Source organism: Salmo trutta, chromosome 6 (genome assembly GCF_901001165.1).
Source record: "Salmo trutta chromosome 6, fSalTru1.1, whole genome shotgun sequence".
In the NCBI taxonomy this organism is placed as follows: domain Eukaryota; kingdom Metazoa; phylum Chordata; class Actinopteri; order Salmoniformes; family Salmonidae; genus Salmo; species Salmo trutta.
The window spans coordinates 22,528,613-22,553,592 of record NC_042962.1 but is presented as its reverse complement, the minus strand read 5'-3'; the positions used below and the strand labels follow the sequence as shown (position 1 = coordinate 22,553,592).

General features: G+C 49.3%; 1 protein-coding gene across 1 annotated transcript in view; it reads right to left on the bottom strand.

The window, feature by feature from the left end:
* LOC115195677 (phosphatidylinositol 3,4,5-trisphosphate-dependent Rac exchanger 2 protein-like) overlaps positions 1-24,980 on the bottom strand; it is a 203,128-nt gene that overhangs the window by 97,519 nt on the left and 80,629 nt on the right. The window contains 12 exon segments of the mRNA XM_029755788.1: positions 1,286-1,447; positions 5,803-5,987; positions 10,114-10,228; positions 12,701-12,837; positions 17,716-17,801; positions 17,896-17,932; positions 17,935-17,973; positions 17,976-18,039; positions 19,708-19,800; positions 20,585-20,730; positions 23,801-23,873; positions 24,657-24,732. Of these exon segments, the coding sequence (XP_029611648.1) occupies positions 1,286-1,447; positions 5,803-5,987; positions 10,114-10,228; positions 12,701-12,837; positions 17,716-17,801; positions 17,896-17,932; positions 17,935-17,973; positions 17,976-18,039; positions 19,708-19,800; positions 20,585-20,730; positions 23,801-23,873; positions 24,657-24,732 (1,213 nt within the window).

Sequence of the window (24,980 nt, the reverse complement as noted above, 5' to 3'; positions counted from 1 at the left end):
GTACAGTTACTGTTGCCGACCCACCAGGCTATCTAACTGTTATGTACAGTTACTGTTGCCGACCCACCAGGCTATCTAACTGTTATGTACAGTTACTGTTGCCGACCCACCAGGCTATCTAACTGTTATGTACAGTTACTGTTGCCGACCCACCAGGCTATCTAACTGTTATGTACAGTTACTGTTGCCGACCCACCAGGCTATCTAACTGTTATGTACAGTTACTGTTGCCGACCCACCAGGCTATCTAACTGTTATGTACAGTTACTGTTGCCGGCCCACCAGGCTATCTAACTGTTATGTACAGTTACTGTTGCCGACCCACCAGGCTATCTAACTGTTATGTACAGTTACTGTTGCCGACCCACCAGGCTATCTACATAACAGTCTCTCCCTCACCCTCCCTCCCTCCCTCCACTGGAACGGTACATGTACAGGAGGGAGTTATTACACAACTTTAGGCCAGGATGTAGAGATCTTTAGTCTATCCAGCTGTGGTTAATCCAAGGTTCCATCAAAGGTATAGCCAGAGTTTAGAAGTGATCATCTCCCTCTCACTCTCTCTCTCTCTCTCGCTCACTCTCTCACATATAAACACGTGCTCACATACACAAACCACACACACGCTTACCTAAATATTATCCGGACCTCTCTCAGGGGTCAAGAAGAGCTGATTACATTTCAGCAGACCAGTGTACTTCCTTGTTGACGTAAGAGCGCATCTTGTTTATAACGTCTCACTTCTCGTGTAATCTGACAGACCGGTGTCAACATCCCTGGTAAATAACTGCCTCTGTCTGTCTCAGCAAATACAGGGGATGACACTCTCATTATTTTCTGTTGATCTTTCATTCGGCTTATAAACAGACACATTCAAATTCCACAGCAAAACAGTGGGCAAAATAAAAATGGTGCCCTATTCCGTACATAGCGCACTTCTTTTGACCAGAGCCCTGCGGGCTACGTAGTGCTCTAGGGAATAGGGTGCTATTTGGGATGCAGACATTCAGTGGAAATGTGATGATGCTCTGATAACAGAAGTGTCAGCAGTGAAGTGGTCGTGGCATCCTGTCCAGAGCAGTAGAACGAATGGTGCTTTATATTATTATATACTTTTTAGTAATATTATTCATGTGTTGACAGAGAAAACGTGTCCTCGCAATGGGAGATGATGTAATTCCGTACTTTACTTTGTTCACAACCACCTGAGAGACACACACACACACGCACGTTTGGGCACGCGCGCACGCGCCACACACCCGTCCCCCACCACCCCACGCCGTACCTTTCTGTAGTTGGTGATACGTCTGTTGATGTGCTCCACCCGCTCTCCACACATGGCGCTGAAGCGGACCTGCAGGTTCTCGGGGATGACGTCACAGCTGGAGCTCAGTCTGCTGCACATCTGAACCAGCGTGTCATCACTATGCGCTAGCGCCTCCAGGATCTGACAGGGTTGAAGGACAAAGGTTAGAGAGAAGGAGGCTGACTTTATTACATGTAACTTATAAGGGTAAAAGGTTCTATCCAATCCTTAAAAAGGTGCAATATGCAGAAATCGCTCCACTATTTCCTGGTTGCTAAAATTCAAATAGTTCACCTAATTTCAGTTTATGTGAACAAAACAAGCTATGCATAGTGTAGATTCAAAGTACCATCTAAACTGCTGTGAAATATATTTTTCATAACCAAAAATATGGTATTTTCAGCTTTTTTTTGTACTAAACTGAAAGTAATAGGCCCAAAAACTAAAACTTAAGAACAGGAAGCATAGAAATAGTACACAAAGAACAGATCTACAGCTTATTAGACTTGCTTTTAATTAGAATGACAGATCTAGAACTCACATTTCTGTATGAATTTGGTCAGGTCACCAAAAAAACGTACATATCGCAGCTTTAAATCACAGACAGAAAAGAGAAAGTCCAAAGAAGCAGAGTTGCAGAAAAGGCAAGAGTGACGGAGAAAAAAAACATTTTCAGTTTTTTTTAACTGGACGCCCACCAGAAGAGAAGAACGACAGGGGAAATGTAATAGCGGGAGGTGAGAAGTGTAGGAGAGGAGTGGAGGAGAGATGAAGTGCCCAGCAGCGTTTGTGATATTAAAATTCAACATCACACCGAGCTCACTCCCCCCCCCCTCTCTCTCTTTCCCCCTCTGTTTCTCTCGTACCCTCTCTTTCTTTCGCTCTCTCTCTCTCTCAACCCAGGACGACTGGGGCAGATGTTTGTAATAACACTAAAATGTATTTTAGTTTCTGGGGGACGAGACACAGACAGACTTTTAATATCCAGAACAAGTCATAGATTTGGCCTGGGTTCAAGTGTCTGACAACTCTTACTGTTGTCGTAAATCCATGCTGGTTTGCGGTTTGGTGTGCATCTGTGTGCGTGACCTAGACAAATGGGGACCAATCTGATAAAGCTATTTCAGGGATGAGAACAGAACTGAAACAGTCGTAACGCACAACAAAGATCAGATCAAGTAGGGGGAAGACCGGGACAGAAGTAACACTTTTTGTTTTGATCCTAAATTTACAGATCGATAAGCTAATCACTATATTTTATGACAAACAATTTATATACAGTATGTCCTCCACCATTAGAAACTGTCATTTCATTTCTAGGGTAAATGAGTTGAAATGATACAGACAGAACTACTTTACTTCTGTTCTTGCCGGCGGGGCCGAAGTAACATAGGCTTGTGACGAGAGTAGCGGCCGGTGAGAAGTGCACAATACCCGTCTTATTTCCATGTTTCTGGTTTGTAATGCTTGTTACTTTCAACAAATCATCAGCCATCATTTCATATTTATGTCAATTCAATAAACAAGGCTATAGGTTTGTAATTTATGAAAATGAACCATGCTCCAACATCGCAACCACAATATTTTGCCTTACAATATTAAAATCAGACTAAAATGGATCACATAATAGCTTAGCTATAGTAACAATCATTTCCTCATCTCACTTTAATGGGAATGTAGATGGTTACTCACAATTTCCAATGATTATTACTGCTTAGCCCTACCAATATTACTTCTGCCTCATCCCCATCTCGTGTAACTTCTCCCTGGCTAACAAGAAACGTAAAACCTCTGCTGTCACTTTTCACTAGATGGGTTTAGAAAATAACATGTGTTTGGAACTCTACAACTGAAAAGCACTTCCAGATCTGCTCAAAACAACTTTTGTTGATAACTGGTTGAAGTGTTGTCACAAGTGTTGTGCAAATATTTTGCAGGGAGGTCGTCTTCCACATGAGGGAAGTGTCTTTACGTTAGGGCTGGGCGATATGTCGTATTTTACCCGTTTATTTTCTATTTCACCTTTATTTTACTCGGCAAGTCAGTTAAGAACAAATTCTTATGTACAATAACGGCCTAGGAACAGTGGGTTAACTGCCTTGTTCAGGGGCAGAACGACAGATTTTTACCTTGTCAGCTCAGGGATTCGATCTAGTAACCTTTTGGTTACTAGTCCAACACTCTAGGCTACCCTGCCACCCCAAATACCGGTATTGATGCACGGACCGGTTTGGGTTGTTACTTTACCTTCTATAGCGGTATTTGAATGTTTGGTTTGTTAAACGTAATACGCCGTGCGTAACGTCCATTTTTATAGTTTACACACGCAACTTGAGTCATCCCTTTCCGCCTACATCAGCATGTTGTCTGTGCAACAGTGTCTTCGAAATCAAAGAGGAACAGGGGAAGCATGAATATGTTGGCTACATGAAGAAACATTTAATGTAGCCAAAGATTATAGGGTCCCATAGGAAACACTGACCAAAAGATTGGTTCCTACCCTGCACAATAACTTTGTTTGACCTGCTGGCCGCAATGAATTCTACAGCAGGGTTAATACACGCTCAACCAGTGACTTCGGAGATGTACTCCGACCAACAACCCTCTATCAGGTGCGCGCAGGCAAAATAGATCATGCTGCAGGCAGCATAGAGGACAAAAGGATATGTGTAGAACTGATCATTGATCGCATGGTGCCAGAATGACTGCAATCAATTGATTATTGAATGTTATGATGGACACAGCTTTGGAAAACCAAAACATACACAGCCTCTGTTCAACAGGCTCCCAACTCCAGACCAAATCGTTTGGGGTGCTGCAGTTCCCGAACGATATTGGGCTAATCACCCTCACGTGCAGTCAAGCAATGCATTCCGCCAAGAGTCGTTCACAATGTAGTCCGGTTGCGGCCTCAAACTAGACCTCGTTTCAAATGTACCAAGAGCTTGTCTTATTTGTATGTCTAGCAATGAACAAATGTACACTTTTTAAAGCATGCTTCTACAAGTCTCAGTCACAAATGACAGCTCCAATAAGCCCCTAATGGTACACGATATGGGAACGAGAGGCTTGTAGAATGACGACCATTCGGAGTTTCCTGTTCGGCAGGGGGGGTCCTGCGTGCTTCTGGGCATTACTGGCTCAAATGAACGAAATGAGTCGAAAGGGTCGTTCTTTTGCCTGAAAGAGTCGAAAAGATCAGAGTCGGTGAAAAGAGCCAAACTTCCCATCACTAGTGTCTGCCAGCACCCCACACCTCAGTCATCACAAAACGCTGTCCGTCTCAGAACTGACTCTCTCTCTCTGGTAGGCTTCATAACACTTAACTAGCATCGATCTCAGCTTAAGATGATTCAATAGAGAACTATCTACAGTGGCTGCTTTGCGGCTGAAAATCATGGGGGGGGGGGGGGAATACAGTCAAAAGTGCATTACTGTATGTTGCTATGAATGTTCATTTAAGACAGCCAGGTATCGACTGTACACGTGCCGCATTAAGGAAGCTTGTTTCTTTGAAGGAGAGACAAATCAATACACCTCTATATCAAATGAAAAGCAATGGGAAGCAGCATTACATTTCACACAAACTCATCTGTTTTCTGTACGTCTTCATTATGTAGTACCGGTCTCATAACGCAGCATGTACTGTACACACACACACACACACACACACACACACACACACACACACACACACGTCTCTTCATTATATAGTAGCTCTGCTAGCATCATAACAACACACAGGGTTCTGGGGTGATCTAACACTATAACACCACGATGTATCATCTAGCAGGTAATTCAATTCAATCCTCTCCTCTCTTTTCTCCTCTCCTCCCGTCTCCCATTTCCTCTGCAGAAATGTCTTCGTCCAGCACTGTGATCAACCCACCGGGTCTCCACAGTGTCTCCAGTGTGGTAGCTTAAAGCTTCAATCCGCAACTTTTTGGGCCACCCGACCAATTTCACATAGAAATGTGAGTTATAGATCTGTCACTCGCATTGCTAGCAAGTCTAAGAGGCGGTAGATCTGTTCTATGTACGCTCTTTCTATGCGTCGTGTTCTTAAGCTTTGTTTTTGCGGCTTTTACTTTCGGTTTTGAACACCAGCTTCAAATAGCCGAGAATACAATATTTGGGTTTATGGAACGAATATTACACAGCGATTTAGATGCTGTTAGATGCTACAATGATTCTCTAAACTATACTTGCTGGTTTTGTCACAAACAAAAATTAGGCAAACTATTTCACTTTTAGCAACCAGGAAATGGCAGAGTGATTTGTGCCTAAGTACACCGTGAATGAAACACACACTCCACATTGACTGTTGTGTCAAACCTGGTGTTCAGAAGACACGCTTCTGGTCCAACTCCACACCTGATTTAATGGCATCACTGTGTAAGTGCTGGGTTAAAATGAAAGCCTGGACTCTCAGAGTTGCTGACCTCGATTAAACAGTCCTGTACATGATTTGTTGGTCTCAGTGGGCCCTGTCCTACCTTGGCAGTGAGGCTGAAGAATCCTTTTGGCTCCACCATCTTCTCCAGGACTCTACACTTGATCCCGGCGGTGCTGTCGTAGTCGTAAACCACTCCATACTCCAGATGGACGTTGTCTACAGTCAGACTCACGTGGTCCTTCTTACCGTCAATGATAGCGATGGTGTTGAACTTATCCATCACCTCTGAGAGGGGGAACACACACAAGAGGTGAGAGAGGAGCACACACATACATACTACATACATACATACATACACTTGAGATACACACACATACTGAGCGTGTACTACATGGCACAGGTGAGACGTGCAAACAGCAGGGGTGAAACGCACACAATTTGTACACAACATTGTAAGGCACACAAATACACACCGGGGATGAGACACTAATGATGTCTATTGTTCAGCGATGAGGGGAGAAAGAGGCTCCTTATCTCAGCAGTACATAGTCTGGCTGGTAGTCTGGCTGGTAGTCTGGCTGGTAGTCTGGCTGGTAGTCTGGCTGGTAGTCTGGCTGGTAGTCTGGCTGATAGTCTGGCTGATAGTCTGGCTGATAGTCTGGCTGATAGTCTGGCTGATAGTCTGGCTGATAGTCTGGCTGGTAGTCTGGCTGGTAGTCTGGCAGGTCTGAACTAACTAATAAGCAGAGGAGAGAAACTCTTCTGGTTCCCTCCAGAAATAAAACACTTTCTAGAGGTCATTTAGTGGGAAGACCATTTCCCTCTAGACCCACCACTCTACCTCTCTCTCCCTCTAGACCCACCACTCTACCTCTCCCTCCCTCTAGACCCACCACTCTACCTCTCCCTCCCTCTAGACCCCCACTCTACCTCTCCCTCCCTCTAGACCCACCACTCTACCTCTCCCTCCCTCTAGACCCACCACTCTACCTCTCCCTCCCTCTAGACCCACCACTCTACCTCTCCCTCCCTCTAGACCCCCCCCTCTACCTCTCCCTCCCTCTAGACTCACCACTCTACCTCTCCCTCCTCTAGACCCCCACTCACTCTCTCTCCTCTAGACCCCCACTCTACCTCTCCTCCTCTAGACCCACCACTCTACCTCTCTCTCCCTCTAGACCCACCACTCTACCTCTCTCTCCCTCTAGACCACCACTCTACCTCTCCTCCCTCTACCCCACCAACCCTCCCCCTCTAGACCCACCACTCTACTCTCTCGTCCCTCTAGACCCACCCACTCTAACCTCTCTCCCCTCCTAGACCACACTCCTCTCCTCCTCTAGAACCCACCACTCTACCGCTCGCCATCCCTCTAGACCCACACTCGACCTCTCTCCTCCTTCTAGACCCCAACCAATCTACCTCTCTCCCTCCCTCTAGACCCACCACATCTAAACCTCTCCTCCCTCTAGAAACCCACCACTCTACCTCTCCATCCCTCTAGACCCACCACTCTAACCTCTCTCTCCTCTGAACCCACCACTCTACCTCTCCCTCCCTCTAGACCCCCACTCTACCTCTCCCTCCCTCTAGACCCACCACTCTACCTCTCCTCTCCCTCCTCCCCTCTAGACCCACCACTCTACCTCTCCCTCCCTCTCCCTCCCTCTAGACCCCCACTCACCTCTCTCCTCCCTCTAGACCCACCTCTACCTCTCCCTCCCTCTAGACCCACCACTCTACCTCTCCCTCCCTCTAGACTGACCACTCTACCTCTCCCTCCCTCTAGACCCACCACTCTACCTCTCCCTCCCTAGACCCACCACACTCTCCTCCTCTCCCTCTACCCACCACTCACTACCTCCTCTCCCTCCCTCTAGACCCACCACTCTACCTCTCCCTCCCTCTAGCCCCCCACTCTACCTCTCCCTCCCTCTAGACCCCCCTCTCTACCTCTCCCTCCCTCTAGACCCACCACTCTACCTCTCCCTCCCTCTAGACCCACCACTCTACCTCTCCCTCCCTCTAGACCCACCACTCTACTCTCCCTCCCTCTAGACCCACCACTCTACCTCTCCCTCCTCTAGACCCACCACTCCTACCTCTCCCTCCCTCTAGACCCACCACTCTACCTCTCCCTCCCTCTAGACCCACCACTCTACCTCTCCCTCCCTCTAGACCCACCACTCTACCTCTCTCTCCCTCTAGACCCACCACTCTACCTCTCCCGCCCTCTAGACCCACCACTCTAACCTCTCTCGTCTCCCTCTAGACCCACCACTCTACCTCTCCCTCCCTCTAGACCACCACCTCTACCTCTCCCTCCCTCTAGACCACCCCTCTACCTCTCCCTCCCTCTAGACCCACCACTCTACCTCTCCCTCCCTCTAGACCCACCACTCTACCTCTCTCTCCCTCTAGACTCACCACTCTACCTCTCCCTCCCTCTAGACCCACCACTCTACCTCTCTCTCCCTCTAGACCCACCACTCTACCTCTCCCTCCCTCTAGACCCACCACTCTACCCTCTCCCTCCCTCTAGACCCACCACTCTACCTCTCCCTCCCTCTAGACTGACCACTCTACCTCTCCCTCCCTCTAGACCCACCACTCTACCTCTCCCTCCCTCTAGACCCCCCACTCTACCCTCTCCCTCCCTCTAGACCCACCACTCTAACCTCTCCCTCCCTCTAGAACCCACCACTCTACCTCTCCCTCCCTCTAGACCCCCACTCTACCTCTCTCTCCCTCTAGACCCACCACTCTACCTCTCCCTCCCTCTAGACCCACCACTCTACCTCTCCCCCTCCCTCTAGACCCACCACTCTACCTCTCCCTCCCTCTAGACCCACCACTCTACCTCTCCCTCCCTCTAGACCCACCACTCTACCTCTCCCTCCCTCTAGACCCACCACTCTACCTCTCCCTCCCTCTAGACCCACCACTCTACCTCTCCCTCCCTCTAGACTGACCACTCTACCTCTCCCTCCCTCTAGACTCACCACTCTACCTCTCCCTCCCTCTAGACCCACCACTCTACCTCTCTCTCCCTCTAGACTCACCACTCTACCTCTCCCTCCCTCTAGACCCACCACTCTACCTCTCTCTCCCTCTAGACCCACCACTCTACCTCTCCCTCCCTCTAGACCCACCACTCTACCTCTCCTCCCTCTAGACCCACCACTCTACCTCTCCCTCCCTCTAGACCCACCACTCTACCTCTCCCTCCCTCTAGACCCACCACTCTACCTCTCCCTCCCTCTAGACCCACCACTCTACCTCTCCCTCCCTCTAGACCCACCACTCTACCTCCCCCCTTCCCTCTAGACCCACCACTCTACCTCTCTCTCCCTCTAGACCCACCACTCTACCTCTCCCTCCCTCTAGACCCACCACTCTACCTCTCCCTCCCTCTAGACCCACCACTCTACCTCTCTCTCCCTCTAGACCCACCACTCTACCTCTCCCTCCCTCTAGACCCACCACTCTACCTCTCCCTCCCTCTAGACCCACCACTCTACCTCTCCTCTCCCTCTAAGACCCACCACTCTACCTCTCCCTCCCTCTAGACCCCCACTCTACCTCTCCCTCCCTCTAGACCCACCACTCTAACCTTCTCTCTCCCTCTAAGACCCACCACTCTACCTCTCCCTCCTCTAGACCCACCACTCTACCTCTCCCTCCCTATAGACCCACCACTCTACCTCTCCCTCACTCTAGACCCACCACTCTACCTCTCCCTCCCTCTAGACCCACCACTCTACCTCTCCCTCCCTCTAGACCCACCACTCTCCCTCTCCTCCCTCTAGACCCACCCCCTCTACCTCTCCCTCCCTCTAGACCCACCACTCTACCTCTCCCTCCCTCTAGACCCACCACTCTACCTCTCCCTCCCTCTAGACCCACCACTCTACCTCTCCCTCCCTCTAGACCCACCACTCTACCTCTCCCTCCCTCTAGACCCACCACTACTACCTCTCCCTCCCCTCTAGACACCACCACTCTACCTCCTCCCTCCCTCTAGACCCACCACTCTACCTCTCCCTCCCTCTAGACTCACCACTCTACCTCTCCCTCCCTCTAGACTCACCCCTCCATCTCTCTCTCCCTCCCTCCACCTCTACCTCTCTCCATTCATCCCCCTTCACCCCCTCCCTCCCTCCCCTCACCTGTTCCTCCCTCCACCTCAGCTCTGAAAATGATGAGCAATACGGCCCCTGCACTAATGCACTCGTTCAGGATGGAGGTCATTCTTTCTTCAGGGGGGGTCGTGTGTGTCCGTGCCTGGCTGCACATGTCTGTGCCTGCATGTGTGTCCCTGTGTGTGTGTGTGTGTGTGTGTGTGTGTGTGTGTGTGTGTGTGTGTGTGTGTGTGTGTGTGTGTGTGTGTGTGTGTGTGTGTGTATCTTACCCTCTACTTTACACTGGAAGCCGTCCCCGTTCTCCTCGGCAGTTTGCTTCTGGTTCTTCCCCTGGTCCTCCTGGGAACTCTCACTGTTGTTATACACCCACTGTATACTGTCCTGCTGTATGGGGAACACCACAAACACCAGTTACATTACACAGGGTGGACCTGCCTTTTCATGTTCAATGTACAGCTTATAAACCAGCCAGATGGTGTAGAGGTCCTGCTGTGTGGTTAGGACCAGTTAAAGAGGGGTTAACATTGCATGTGAAATAGCTGCAACAGCTCTGGTCTATGATGTCACGGTTGGCCTGTCAGAGCAAACTGAGGCTTCACAAACACACTGCAGCACAAACACAACCCCATGCCAATCTCATCAAACCACTGTTCCGTGCCACGGGCGGACAAAAGGGCGTGTGTGTCCCCTCCACAACCCAACCCACGGCCAGCTCCCTGCCAGGACCACATGCTGTGATCGCCCACTGTGCTGTGGTCTGCTAGGGTACAACCTATAGACACACAGACCCCCCCCTTTAGGGCGTTTCCCTGAGCCCTGGTCTGATGTGAACCAGAATCTCAGTAGTGTTGGAACCATGTAGCTCTTCATTAAACCACCAATTCCAAGGCTGGCTCATCTCTCCCCCTCTGTTCTTCTCCTCCATCTCTGTTCTTCTCCTCCATCTCTCCCCTCTGTTCTTCTCCTCACCCTCTGTTCTTCTCCTCCATCTCTGTTCTTCTCCTCCATCTCCCCCCTCTGTTCTTCTCCTCCATCTCTCCCCTCTGTTCTTCTCCTCACCCTCTGTTCTTCTCCTCCATCTCTGTTCTTCTCCTCCATCTCCCCCCTCTGTTCTTCTCCTCACCCTCTGTTCTTCTCCATCTCTGTTCTTCTCCTCCATCTCTCCCCTCTGTTCTTCTCCTCACCCTCTGTTCTTCTCCATCTCTGTTCTTCTCCTCCATCTCCCCCCTCTGTTCTTCTCCTCCCTTCTGTTCTTCTCCTCCATCTCCCCCCTCTGTTCTTCTCCTCCCCCTCTGTTCTTCTCCTCCATCTCTTCCCTCTGTTCTTCTCCTCCCCTCTGTTCTTCTCCTCCATCTCTGTTCTTCTCCTCCATCTCCCCCCTCTGTTCTTCTCCTCCATCTCCCCCTCTGTTCTTCTCCTCCATCTCTCCCCTCTGTTCTTCTCCTCCATCTCTCCCCTCTGTTCTTCTCCTCCATCTCCCCCCTCTGTTCTTCTCCTCCATCTCCCCCCTCTGTTCTTCTCCTCCATCTCCCCCCTCTGTTCTTCTCCTCCATCTCTCTCTAAACATTCTCCTACAGAGGAGACTAGTGTAGGCTGGCTACTTCCCAACACTCTCCAAGCTCTTTCTCCCCCAGCCACCCCAGCCTCTCTCCCCCCCCTCCCCGGCCTCCCCTTCTCCCTCTCTGTGTGTGGGGAGAGAGACCGGGAGAGCTGGGTCATTAAGCAGGAATAATACTAGTATTGGCTCCTGTAGAACAGAGCAGGGCTGACCCCTGGCTCACTGCTCACTGAGGGGCTGATGCTGTTGTAGGAGAGACTGGGTGGAGAGTGGGGGGGGGGAAAGACTGGGTGGGGGGAAGAGACTGGGCGGGGGGGGGGGGGGAAGAGACTGGGTGGAGGGTGGGGGGGAAGAGACTGGGTGGGGGGGTGGGGAGAAGAGACTGGGTGGGGGGTGGGGAGAAGAGACTGGGTGGGGGGTGGGGGGAAGACACTGGGTGGGGGGTGGGGGGAAGAGACTGGGTGGGGGGGTGGGGGGAAGAGACTGGGTGGGGGGTGGGGGGAAGAGACTGGGTGGGGGGGAAGAGACTTGGTGGAGGGGTGGGGGGTAGAGACTGGGTGGGGGGTGGGGGGAAGAGACTGGGTGGGGGTTAGAGACTGGGTGGGGGGTGGGGGGAAGAGACTGGGTGGGGGGGTGGGGGGAAGAGACTGGGTGGGGGGGAGAGACTTGGTGGAGGGGTGGGGGGAAGACACTGGGTGGGGGGTGGGGGGAAGAGACTGGGTGGGGGGGTGGGGGGAAGAGACTGGGTGGGGGGGTGGGGGGAAGAGACTGGGTGGGGGGGAAGAGACTTGGTGGAGGGGTGGGGAGTAGAGACTGGGTGGGGGGGGGGGGGAAGAGACTGGGTGGGGGGTAGAGACTGGGTGGGGGGTGGGTGGGGGGAAGAGACTGGGTGGGGGGTGGGGGGGGAAGAGACTGGGTGGGGGGTAGGGAGAAGAGACTGGGTGTGTGGGGTGGGGGGTAGAGACTGGGTGGGGGGTGGGGGGAAGAGACTGGGTGGGGGGTAGAGACTGGGTGGGGGGTGGGGGGGGGAAGAGACTGGGTGGGGGGTAGGGAGAAGAGACTGGGTGGGGGGTGGGGGGAAGAGACTGGGTGGGGGGTAGAGACTGGGTGGAGGGTGGGGGGGGAAGAGACTGGGTGGGGGGTAGGGAGAAGAGACTGGGTGGGGGGTGGGGAGAAGAGACTGGGTGCGTGGGGAGGGAAGAGACCGGGTGGGGGGTGGGGGGAAGACACTGGGTGGGGGGGGGGGACTGGAGTTGGAGTTCTAGTACTCCTCTCCTCTCCTCTCCTTCCTGTATTACCTGTGTGGGTCTTCTGTATTTCCTACAGGCAGTAACGTGTGCGATGACGCTGGCGTGGCTCTCCTTACTGACGTTGATGTTGTTCACCTTGATGATACACTGGCCAGGGTGGAGCCCTGCGATGGCTGCCACCGTACCTACACAAAGGAGAGAAGAGAAGGGTCAAAGGTTAAAGTACCCACACATAGATGAGGTCGTCACAAGTTACCACAACCATAAAGTCATAAATCCATCTTATTTCTACAATTTCTCTTCTTAAAATCAGATTTTAAACCTGGACTTCCAGTCATTGCGCTAACGCTAGTTAGCAATTGTGCTAGTTAGCAACTCCCTTTAAACTACACATAGAGACATAAAAATGGTATCCACAAGTTAATGACTCCAGGTATGTATCCCAAAGTATCCCTTTAACCCTAACCACATTGCTAACCTTATGCCTAATCCGAATTTAAAGACCAAAAAGCTAATTTGTGTTTTCATGACTTTTTCCGATATAGCCAATTTTGACTTTGTAGCTGTTCTAACTTGTGACAACCAAGGAGAGGGGAGGAAAGAACAAGACCACTTCCTAGATGATGGAAGGGCCAGAGAGGGGGGGGGTTTACAGAGATAGGTGGGATGGACTGAGAATAGCTGAGGGGTGGGTTTACAGAGATAGGTGGGACGGACTGAGAGTAGCTGAGGGGTGGGTTTACAGAGATAGGTGGGATGGACTGAGAGTAGCTGAGGGGTGGTTTACAGAGATAGGTGGGACGGACTGAGCGTAGCTGAGGGGTGGTTTACAGAGATAGGTGGGACGGACTGAGAGTAGTTGAGGGTGGGTTTACAGAGATAGGTGGGATGGACTGAGAGTAGCTGAGGGGTGGGTTTACAGAGATAGGTGGGACGGACTGAGAGTAGCTGAGGGGTGGGTTTACAGAGATAGGTGGGACGGACCTGAGCGTAGCTGAGGGGTGGGTTTACAGAGATAGGTGGGATGGACTGAGAGTAGCTGAGGGGGTGGGTTTACAGAGATAGGTGGGACGGACTGAGAGTAGCTGAGGGGTGGGTTTACAGAGATAGGTGGGATGGACTGAGAGTAGCTGAGGGGTGGGTTTACAGAGATAGGTGGGATGGACTGAGAGTAGCTGAGGGGTGGGTTTACAGAGATAGGTGGGACGGACTGAGAGTAGCTGAGGGGTGGGTTTACAGAGATAGGTGGGACGGACTGAGAGTAGCTGAGGGGTGGGTTTACAGAGATAGGTGGGATGGACTGAGAGTAGCTGAGGGGTGGGTTTACAGAGATAGGTGGGATGGACTGAGAGTAGCTGAGGGGTGGGTTTACAGAGATAGGTGGGATGGAGAGACAGACAGACACCGACAGACAGACAGACAGACAGACAGACAGACAGACAGACAGACAGACAGACAGACAGACAGACAGACAGACAGACAGACAGACAGACAGAGACACAGAGAGACAGAGGAGAGAGACACAGAGACACAGAGAGACACAGAGAGACAGAGGAGAGAGAGCGTGACATAGATGTGTGTGTGTGAGAAATGGCCTCCAGAAACAGGGCATTAAAACAACAGACAGACTGGGTCCCACTACTAGCACATGTTGATGAGATGGTCTGCAGCGCAAACAGTCCATCAGTGGCACCAAACACTACAGATGACATTAACCTACTTACAGACCTGGTCTGTCAAACCCAGGTGGCACCAAACACTACAGATGACATTAATCCTGCTTACAGACCTGGTCTGTCAAACCCAGGTGGCACCAAACACTACAGATGACATTAACCCTGCTTACAGACCTGGTCTGTCAAACCCAGGTGGCACCAAACACTGCAGATGACATTAACCCTGCTTACAGACCTGGTCTGTCAAACCCAGGTGGCACCAAACATTGCAGATGACATTAATCCTGCTTACAGACCTGGTCTGTCAAACCCAGGTGGCACCAAACACTACAGATGACATTAATCCTGCTTACAGACCTGGTCTGTCAAACCCAGGTGGCACCAAACACTACAGATGACATTAATCCTGCTTACAGACCTGGTCTGTCAAACCCAGGTGGCACCAAACACTGCAGATGACATTAATCCTGCTTACAGACCTGGTCTGTCAAACCCAGGTGGCACCAAACACTACAGATGACATTAATCCTGCTTACAGACCTGGTCTGTCCAAACCCAGGTGGCACCAAACACTGCAGATGACATTAACCCTGCTTACAGACCTGGTCTGTCAAACCCGGTGGCACCAAACACTGCAGATGACATTAATCCTGCTTACAGACCTGTCCTGTCAAACCCAGGTGCACCAAACACTACAGATGACATTAATCCTGCTTACAGACCTGGTCTGTCAAACCCAGGTGGCACCAAACACTACAGATGACATTAACCCTGCTTACAGACCTGGTCTGTCAAACCCAGGTGGCACTACACCCAGTCAGACAGACAAACAGCAGAACCCAGAGAGCATGGTTTACCCAGTCTCCCCAGTACACACCATTATTAGGATCAAAAGCTACTTTTAGTTTCTAGAAAAGTTGTTTTGCCAGATCTAACAGAAAGGGAAAAGAGAGAGAGAGAAAGAGAGAGAGAAAGAGAGCGAGAGACTGTATATATACACACAATATGATATTTGAAAATGTCTTTATTCTTTTGGAAACTTCTGTGAGTGTAATGTTTTACTGTTCATTTTTTATTGTTTATTTCACTTTGTTTATTATCTACTTCACTTGCTTGGCAATAGTTATATGCTTTGGCAATATGTTTCCCATGCCAATAAAGCTCCTTGAATTGAAATTGAATTGAGAGAGACAGAAGCGGAAGATGTTTATCTGAGGTAGAGTGTGGACCCCTCCCCTCGATTTCGGTCTCTATTTCTGTCGTCTCAGAGATGTGATTCCGACTTCAAGGTTTACAGCTATCAGGGAGGAAGTGCGTGGCAGACAAAATATTCCCTGTTTGTTTTTATCTCTCAAACACACACAACATACCACCGAGTCTTAATATCTCTCTACTGGAATTGGGTTTCTGAAGACAGGAGTGAAGAAGTGATTCGTCTGTACTTTTGCTGTAAACTTTACTGACTCCTGAAGACGCCAAGTCCTCTAAAGCGATATAGACTCCAGCCGAAAGAGAATGATCAGTGGCGTAAAGTACTTAAGTAAAAATACTTTAAAGTACTACTCAAGTAGTTTGTTGGGGGGTATCTTTACTTTACTATTTTTACTTTACTACACTCCTAAAGAAAAGTGTGTACTTTTTACTCCATACATTTTCCCTGACACCTAAAAGTACACGTTACATTTTGACAGGAAATTGGTCCAATTAATGCATTTATCAAGAGAACATCCCTGGTCATCTCTACTGCCTCTGATCTGGCGGACTCGCTAAACACAAATGCTTTGTTTGTAAATTATGTCTGAGTGTTGCAGTGTGCCCCTGGCTATCTGTCAATAAAATAAAAAATTAAATGTGCTTAATATGGCTTGCTTAATAGAAATAATTTGAAATGATTTACAGTATACTATTACTTTTCATACTTAAGTACATTTTAGCAATTCCTTTACTTTTGATACTTAAGTATTTTAAAACCAAATGCTTTTAGACTTCTAGTCAAGTCGTAATTTACTGGGTGACTTTCACTTTTCATTTTTCTCGGTAGCTTTACTTTTACTCAAGTATGACAGTTGAGCACTAGCCCCAACACTGAGAATTCGACATTACCAAGGCAGCTATATACCCCGCCAGAGGAAACGGTACGCTGAGATACCTCCGCAGTCTAAAGCAGACAGCTACAAAAGAGTTTCTACCTGCCACATATAGATGAAGATAACTCGCAAAGGTTGTGTGCGTTCGTGCCTGCCTGCGTGGCAGTGCTCTGTGGTCCAGGCCTCGTCAATAGCAGTAGAGATGATGAAGACCTGTCCTATTGGAGTCCCAAACGAGGAGAGGGGATGAGCTGCTCTTACTCTGTGTGTGTGTGTGTGTTGTGTGTGTGTGTGTGTGTGTGTGCGTGTGTGCGTGTGTAGAGAAGCCGGTATAGTACTCCTACAGAGCATCATACCACGGATCTCTTCGTGATGATAACTCTCACACAGCTCAGACTGTTTGTTAGAGAGACGGTCTCGCTCTCAGGTACGAGTGCAATTTCTTTCAGAATGCATTGTTTTGAAAGATAATGGTCCGACCGAAACTGGCCCGGCGGGCGGTGAATGCTCTGGCTGCTTCACACCCATTCCAGCCCTCAATTTCTCTAAGGTTTTCAACAGACTCAACAGGCTGGGCCAGTGGACAATTACAACACAAACATGTCAACCAACTGTCAGAAAGGAGAAGGGGGCTATGCCCTGAGAAAATACTACTACACACACACACACACACACACACCACACACCACATACACACACACACACACACACCGCAGGGAGAGTGGCTATGCCCTGAAAAAATAACTCCACAATAACACAGCATGTTTTCAAAGAGCCATTCAGAACAGCTGCTTCAGATTGGACAATAGTTTTGCTTCAGGAAGAAAACAAGCATCGATTCCCCTGAGAACGACGAGACAGGACAGGATTGTTTTTCGATTGGCCTCCTATCTCCCGCCGGCGCTGATAGCACCGCTTTTAAGGAGGAGGGGGGGGGGACGAGCTGGGGAGGACCTGATGAGTTCCCAAACAACACAAAGGAAAACCACAGAAAGTGTTGAATAGGCCTCTGGTTCAGATATCAGAAACGTTCAAGAGCAACACATATTGTATTTGACTTGTATTGTATGTAAATTGACCCGACGACCTTGAGGAGTAGAGGGAACCGCAACGACTTTGGCGACTAACACACACACACACACACAACACACACACACACGCATCGAGTCAGGCAGGGCCAGGGCTGAACCCTGCAGCCAGCTGCCTCCCAGCTGTGCCACGCTCAGCAGAGGAACAGGGTGAGAGAAGCCCTTTTCTGGTGTCACAGATGGGCAGCGAGGGGCTACAGTGTGTGTCTTACCTCTGCCAACAGCGTGCACCACAGAAGGACCAAAGCCCCTGATCTGGAACCCCAGTCCATCTGCTGAGTCTGGGATCTTCACTGTCCTGAGGAAGGAGGAACATGGCTTTAGGTGTGTTACACGCCACGCGCACACACACAACAACACCACACACACACACACACACCACACACACTTACTCTCTAGGCTTGGTGCTAACCAGCACTCTGAGAGGCCCTTGCTGGTGAAGCAGTGTTTGAGGAAAGCCTCCATCTCAGGGGCCTCAGGAACACCAGGTCTCCATTTATAGAAAACACCTTCCTCCCTACCTCTAGACCTGCCATCTGCACGAGAGAAGAAAAACAAGGCTTATACACGACTACGACGGGGGGGGGGGGGGATCAAGCGTTAAGGGAATCAAGCGTGCCAGCCAGGCCCCCGTCCACTGACCTCGGCCTACCGCCGCCTTCAAGGCTGCTGGAAATGAGGGCTGAGACTGGGATCGATCTCTTGAGGTTTTTCCCCTGAAACCAAGTCCCCAGCCTTGTCCTCTAGACGATCAAAAGCCGCTGAACACAAAAGGAGACCTCAAATATGTGCTTGACGTGTTGACGTGGTCTATTCAGCGCCACAGACCGCAGCGTCAACTACCGCAGAGCCAGTTCAAACTCAGAGCAAACCGTCACATCCAGAGGTTTCTACCCTTCAGAATTATGATCAGAGGGGTGTGTGTGTGTGTGTGTGTGTGTGTTTCAGACAAACGATCAAACGCCTTACTCAGACTGCTGAGGCCCACAGACTAACCAGACCTGAACAGCATTACGTTTCCAATTTACCAGCGTTGGAAACAGACATTCAAAAGTTACACTTCGTGTTATGTTGCCTGCTCAGCGTGGCAGATCAGAGAGACCCTAGTCTCCTGCCTGCTCAGCGTGGCCAGAATCAGAGAGATCCTAGTCTCCTGCCTGCTCAGCGTGGCCAGATCAGAGGAGACCCTAGTCTCCTGCCTGCTCAGCGTGGCCAGATCAGAGAGACCCTGTCTCCTGCCTGCTCAGCGTGGCCAGATCAGAGAGACCCTAGTCTCCTGCCTGCTCTCAGCGTGGCCAGATCCAGAGACCGACCCTAGTCTACTGCCTGCTCGTTTTCTCAGTGTGGCCAGATCAGAGAGACCCTAGTCTCCTGCCTGCTCAGCGTGGCCAGATCAGAGAGACCCTAGTCTCCTGCACTGCTCAGCGTGGCCAGATCAGAGAGACCCTAGTCTCCTGCCGCTCAGCGTGGTCCAGATCAGAGGATCCTAGTCTCTGCCTGCTCAGGTGCCAGATCAGAGCGACCATAGTCTCCTGCCTGCTCAGCGTGGCCAGATCAGAGAGATCCTAGTCTCCTGCCCTGCTCAGCGTGGCCAGATCAGAGAGACCCTAGTCTCCTGCCTGCTCAGCGTGGCCAGATCAGAGAGACCCTAGTCTCCTGCCTACTCAGCGTGGCCAGATCAGAGAGACCCTAGTCTCCTGCCTGCTCAGCGTGGCCAGATCACAGAGACCCTAGTCTCCTGCCTGCTCAGCGTGGCCCAGATCAGAGAGACCCTAGTCCTCCTGCCTGCTCAGCGTGGCCAGATCAGAGAGATCCTAGTCTCCTGCCTGCTCAGCGTGGCCAGATCAGAGAGGACCCTAGGGGCTGAACTGGAGGAAAGCAACACAGAAGGAGAACTTGTTGACAACGAGCTTGAGTCTACATTGTAGTGGTGTGTGTGTTGTGTGTGTGTGTGTGTGTTGTGTGTGTGTGTGTGTGTAAGTCACTCTGGATAAGAGCGTCTGCTAAATGACTAAAATGGCAATGTAGAAATATGTGTGTGTATCAGAGGTAGAGGTTAACCATCAGGGCACATAAACCACAGGGGGAGTGGGAGTGTTGACAACAGTCACGTGGGCGGAGAGAGAGATAGGGATTAGCTTTGCATGCGAGGTGGGAGTGTGTGTTGTGTGTGTGTATGTGTGTGTGTGTGTGTGGACCCTCACCTCTGCATGCGAGCCCTTCTCCACTGACTTGATGATGGGTACTCTGTTTCTGTCCTCAGGCTGAAACCCTAAACCTCCTTCACTGGGTCTTATCTGAAACACACACATTCCCTGTGAGTGGCTAAAACACACACACCACACGCACAACGCACACGCACACACCACACACACACACCACACCACACAGCACACACACAACACACACCTCACATGATGGGGCACACACAAATTAGCCAAGTGTGGCAGTCTTAGAAAACACGTAGACAGAACACACACACACACACCAAGCAGGATTATGCACGCACATACACACAGTCTTACAGAACACACACACGTGCACGCACGCACACTTCCACACACTTCCACTACCACACACACAGATACTGTGACCCACAGATAGTGACTCAGGTATTTAATCAGCCCTCCAGAAGCTTGCTTACTGGGGTGTTAAATCCCATTTTGCAGCAAATGTGGTCCGTAACCTTCTGTTTTCCGCTGAGTCGAGATTATTTGTTATGTACTCTTTTTATGGTTCTCATAGATTTTCTCTGTGTGTGTGTGTGTGTGTGTGTGTATATATGAGAGAGAGAGGCATAGTGTCTCTCCATTGACCAAAAACATGACATTAGTTAGGAGAGAATGAGAGTCCATTCAGAATCAGAAATTGTCTTGGCATAGAGAAGATCCAATACGTCCTGTTAATGAACTGTACAGCATGGCTGAATGAGGACCATATCCAAATCATTACTGGAGAACCAGAAGTGTGAGAGTTTTCAGCTGCGGGTAATAAGATTGTGTGTGTGTGTGTGCGCAGGCGCGCACATAAAAGGGTCCGCGCGCGCCCGTGTGTACGCATGGATCAAGAGGCATCGCTCACCAACAGTGACTTGGCGATGACATTCTCAGCTATCTTCAGGTCGTGTTTCATGGCTTGCTTGTGTTTGGTGTTTGATCCCTCCATCTCCTCATCCGCAAAGAAACGGAACAACAGAGGCTCGTCTTTGAACTCGCTCTTTTCCAACACTGGAGAAAAGAAGAGAAAGAACTATAGAATGAGACGGTTAGACACAATTACTCCCTGCCTGTCCCCAGAAATACAGCGAGCTTACCAAGGCTTCCCTCTCCGCCTCCTAAATGGCAACCTAATCCCTATGTCGGGCCCATAGGCCTCTGGTCAGAAGTAGTGCACTGTGTAGGGAACGGGATGCAATTTAAGATGCACCCCCCCCCATGTATGAAATGAACCTTGCGGTTGAATTACTTCTACCTATCTCTTCTGTGCTGATTGAAGAGATTTGGTGTCAAGTTGTCTCTCTGTCACAAACCCATTGTCTACTTTGATCCCCTTTAGGTGATTCTGAACACTGGGTCCAAATGGCACCCTACCCCCCTATATTGTGCACTACTATTGACAGGGTACCATTGGTTTATGAATATTTCGATTGGGGATCAAAGATAAATGTGTCAACGAGGCTGGGAGAAAGATTCTGACGTTTCTGTTACACACACAGACGCGCTCGCGCGCTCACCACACGCAAAGAAAACCGCTGTTGATTCTGTTCCTCTCACTTTGTAAAAGTAGTTCTACTTATTCACTTACAATGAGACACTGCAAAAACAAGGCTTCCATTACTCAGTGTTTCCTATTAGCGTGTGTGTGTGTGTTTTAGCGTGGCTGTGGCGAGAATGTTTGTTGGTCTGGGTGTGAACGACTGGTCGTCATAGTTACCGGTTCTTTATGGCAGCCAGGCTGCTTTTTCGAGAGCAGGGTTCCCTTGTGCCAAATGCACACACACACACACACACACACACACACACACACACACACACACACACATACATACATACATACACATACACACACCACACACACACACACAAATACACACATACATACACATAATACACTCACACACACATAATACAACAGACACACACACATACATACACACACACACATAAATTAAAACTTGTTTTTCAACCACTCCACAAATGTCTTGTTAACAAACTATAGTTTTGGCAAGTCGGTTAGGACATCTACTTTGTGCATGACAAGTCCTTTTTCCAACAATGTTTACCGACAGATTATTAAACTTATAATTCACTGTATCACAATTCCAGTAGGTCAGAAGTTTACATTCACTAAGTTGACTGTGCCTTTAAACAGCTTGGAAAATTCCAGAAAATGATCTCATGGCTTTAGAAGCTTCTGTTAGGCTAATTGACATAATTTGAGGTGTACCTGTGGATGAATTTCAAGGCCTACCTTGAACCTCAGTTACTCTTTGCTTGACATCATGGGAAAAGAGACCTCAGAAAAATAATTGTAGACCTCCACAAGTCTGGTTCATCCTTGGGAGCAATTTCCAAACGCCTGAAGGTACCACGTTCATCTGTACAAACAATACTATGCAAGTATAAACACCATGGGACCCCGCGGCCATCATACCACTCAGGAAGGAGACGCATTCTGTCTCCCAGAGATGAACGTACTTTAGTGCGAAAAGTGCAATCAATCCCAGAACAACAGCTAAGGATCTTGTGAAGGTGCTGGAGGAAACAGGTACAAAGTATCTATATCTACAGTAAAACGAGTTCTATATCGACATAACCTGAAAGGCCGCTCAGCAAGGAAGAAGCCACTGCTCCAAAACCGCCGTTTGCAACTGCACATGGGGACAAAGATCGTACTTTTTGGAGAAATGTCCTCTGGTCTGATGAAACAAAAATAGAACTGTTTGGCCATAATGACCATCGTTATGTTTGGAGGAAAAAGGGGGAGGCTTGCAAGCCGAAGAACACCATCCCAACCGTGAAGCACGGGGTGGCAGCATCATGTTGTGGGGGTGCTTTGCTGCAGGAGGGACTGGTGCACTTCACAAAATAGATGTCATCATGAGGAGGAAAATTATGTGTATATTGAAGCAACATCTCAAGACATCAGTCAGGAAGCTAAAGCTTGGTCGCAAATGGGTCTTCCAAATGGACAGTGACCCCAAGCATACTTCCAAAGTTGTGGCAAAATGCCTTAAGGACAACAAATTCAAGGTATTGGGTTGTCCATCACAAAGCCCTGACCTCAATCCCATAGAAAATTTGTGGGCAGAACTGAAAAAATGTGTGCGAGCAAGGAGACCTACAAACCTGACTCAGTTACTACTCCAGTTCTGTCAGGAGGAATGGGCCAAAATTCACCAAACTTGTGGGAAGCTTGTCTAACCCAAAACGTTTGACCCAAGTTAAACAATTTAAAGGCAATGCTACCAAATACTAATTGAGTGTATGTAAACTTCTGACCCACTTGGAATGTGATGAAAGAAATAAAAGCTGAAATAAATAATTCTCTCTACTATTATTATTTAACATTCTTAAAATAAGGTGGTGATCCTAACTGACCTAAGACAGGGAATTTTTACTAGGATTAAATGTCAGGAATTGTGAAAAACTGAGTTAAATGTATTTGGCTAAGGTGTATGTAAACTTCCGACTTCAACTGTACACACACACACACACACACATCTTTTTTCTTCTTCATTACCCTCATGATGCAACTAACTGCTTCAAACTACAATTCAGTTTAGCTTCATATTGAGCCAAATTACCAGCCAGTGTATGTAACAGTCATAACAACTAAAACCATCAAACTTTACTTTCTTTAATTTCTCCTCCCTCCCTCCCTCCCTCCCTCCCTCCCTCCCTCCGTCTCTGTGTAATTTCACCATTCGTGCCGATAAGTTATTTGGCCTGTTAAGTGACCATTATAATGATTGACATTATATCTGATCCCGCCAGAGACAGAGGGAAATGTTGAGGAAACTGTTTCTTCTTTCTGTCTCTCGGGGGTATTCAGTATTTCAAGGTCGAGGGCTGGGTTTAGAACTTGTGTTGCCATGGAGTCCATTGACCCAAGTCCTTTCTGAGCTCCATCTTACTCTGCAAGCTGGCTCCCTCACTCTCTAATTTAAGAGTGTGTGTGTGTGTGTGTGTGTGTGTGTGCATTGTGGTGTTACATAGATGACATTTATGTAGATGAAGTGAAGAAATCTGTCTGTCTGTCTGTCTGTCTGTCTGTCTGTCTGTCTGTCTGTCGTACCGTGGTGCATGAAGCCATTGTCACACAGCTCCTTCCCCAAGATCAACGACTCCTCCCTCGTCCTGCAGTCCCCCTAGAAAAGAGAGAGCGAGAGAATGGGGGGGGGGGATAGTGAGTGGAGGAGGGGGGGGGGAAATAGCATGTTTAGAGAACGGTCAAAGTGTCACACTCACACCGTCCCTTTGTTCTTCTGTCCAACAGGCCTGCAGACCCGGCCAAACCACAACACACTCATTCCCCCCCCCCCCCCCCCCCCCCCCCCCCACACCACACACACACACACACAGGATAGTTCCAGTCCTGAGTTGGTTCCATTGTAAAGCATTTCATTTACCGTCAGTCAGTATCCTGTATGAGACTATCAATCTGTGAAGCTCAAGCTCCATGTCAGGACCAATAGAGATCATCATGTAGTTACAATGATGCTCCCTCGCCGTCTGGCTTCCCCTAGTTCCTCTGTGGAACGCAACCCGCGCACACACACACACACACCCACACACACTAGAAGACTCCGAGGTTTGTTTTGCGGCTTGTTGCCTCAGTCTGCGACCTCCGACCGGCCTGTTGACAAAACAACACTTCCCTGTTCCCTTTCTTCCTCTGTTTCTGTCTTCCTTCCTCTCTTTCCTCTTTCTTTTTCCATGTCCAGAGGGGGGGAAATGTGTTTCAAATATACATACATGTACATGCCAATAGAGACCATTCAGAATAACATGTGAAGGAGGGTTGGGTCAGGAGAGAAAGGAGGAAAGGTGTAGGGGTTAGGGGTCAGGGAGAGAAAGGAGGAAAGGTGTAGGGGTTAGGGGTTAGGGGTTAGGGGTCAGGGAGAGAAAGGAGGTTGAGATGTAGGTTTTACCTGTGCTATGAGCCAGTCTATCAACTTGTTGGCCATCACCACCGACTTGTACGTTCTCAAGTGGTAGTCCTTGTCCCTGGTGGACAGAACAAAACAGAGATCCAGTTAGAACACGACGCAGGCTAGACACAGAACAGTTCTAATCAGACTTAGGACAGACTGAAGAACAGTTTAACAGTCCACATCAGCGAATCCCCTTCAACTTGACATTTGAACAGTGAAAGTAAAAAGGCCCCAGAACAAACGATCGTATGTCCCTGAGTTCTGTCAACTCGGAGCATCAAATGTAGACGTCTTACTGCCCCAACTGGATACGGCTGTGGG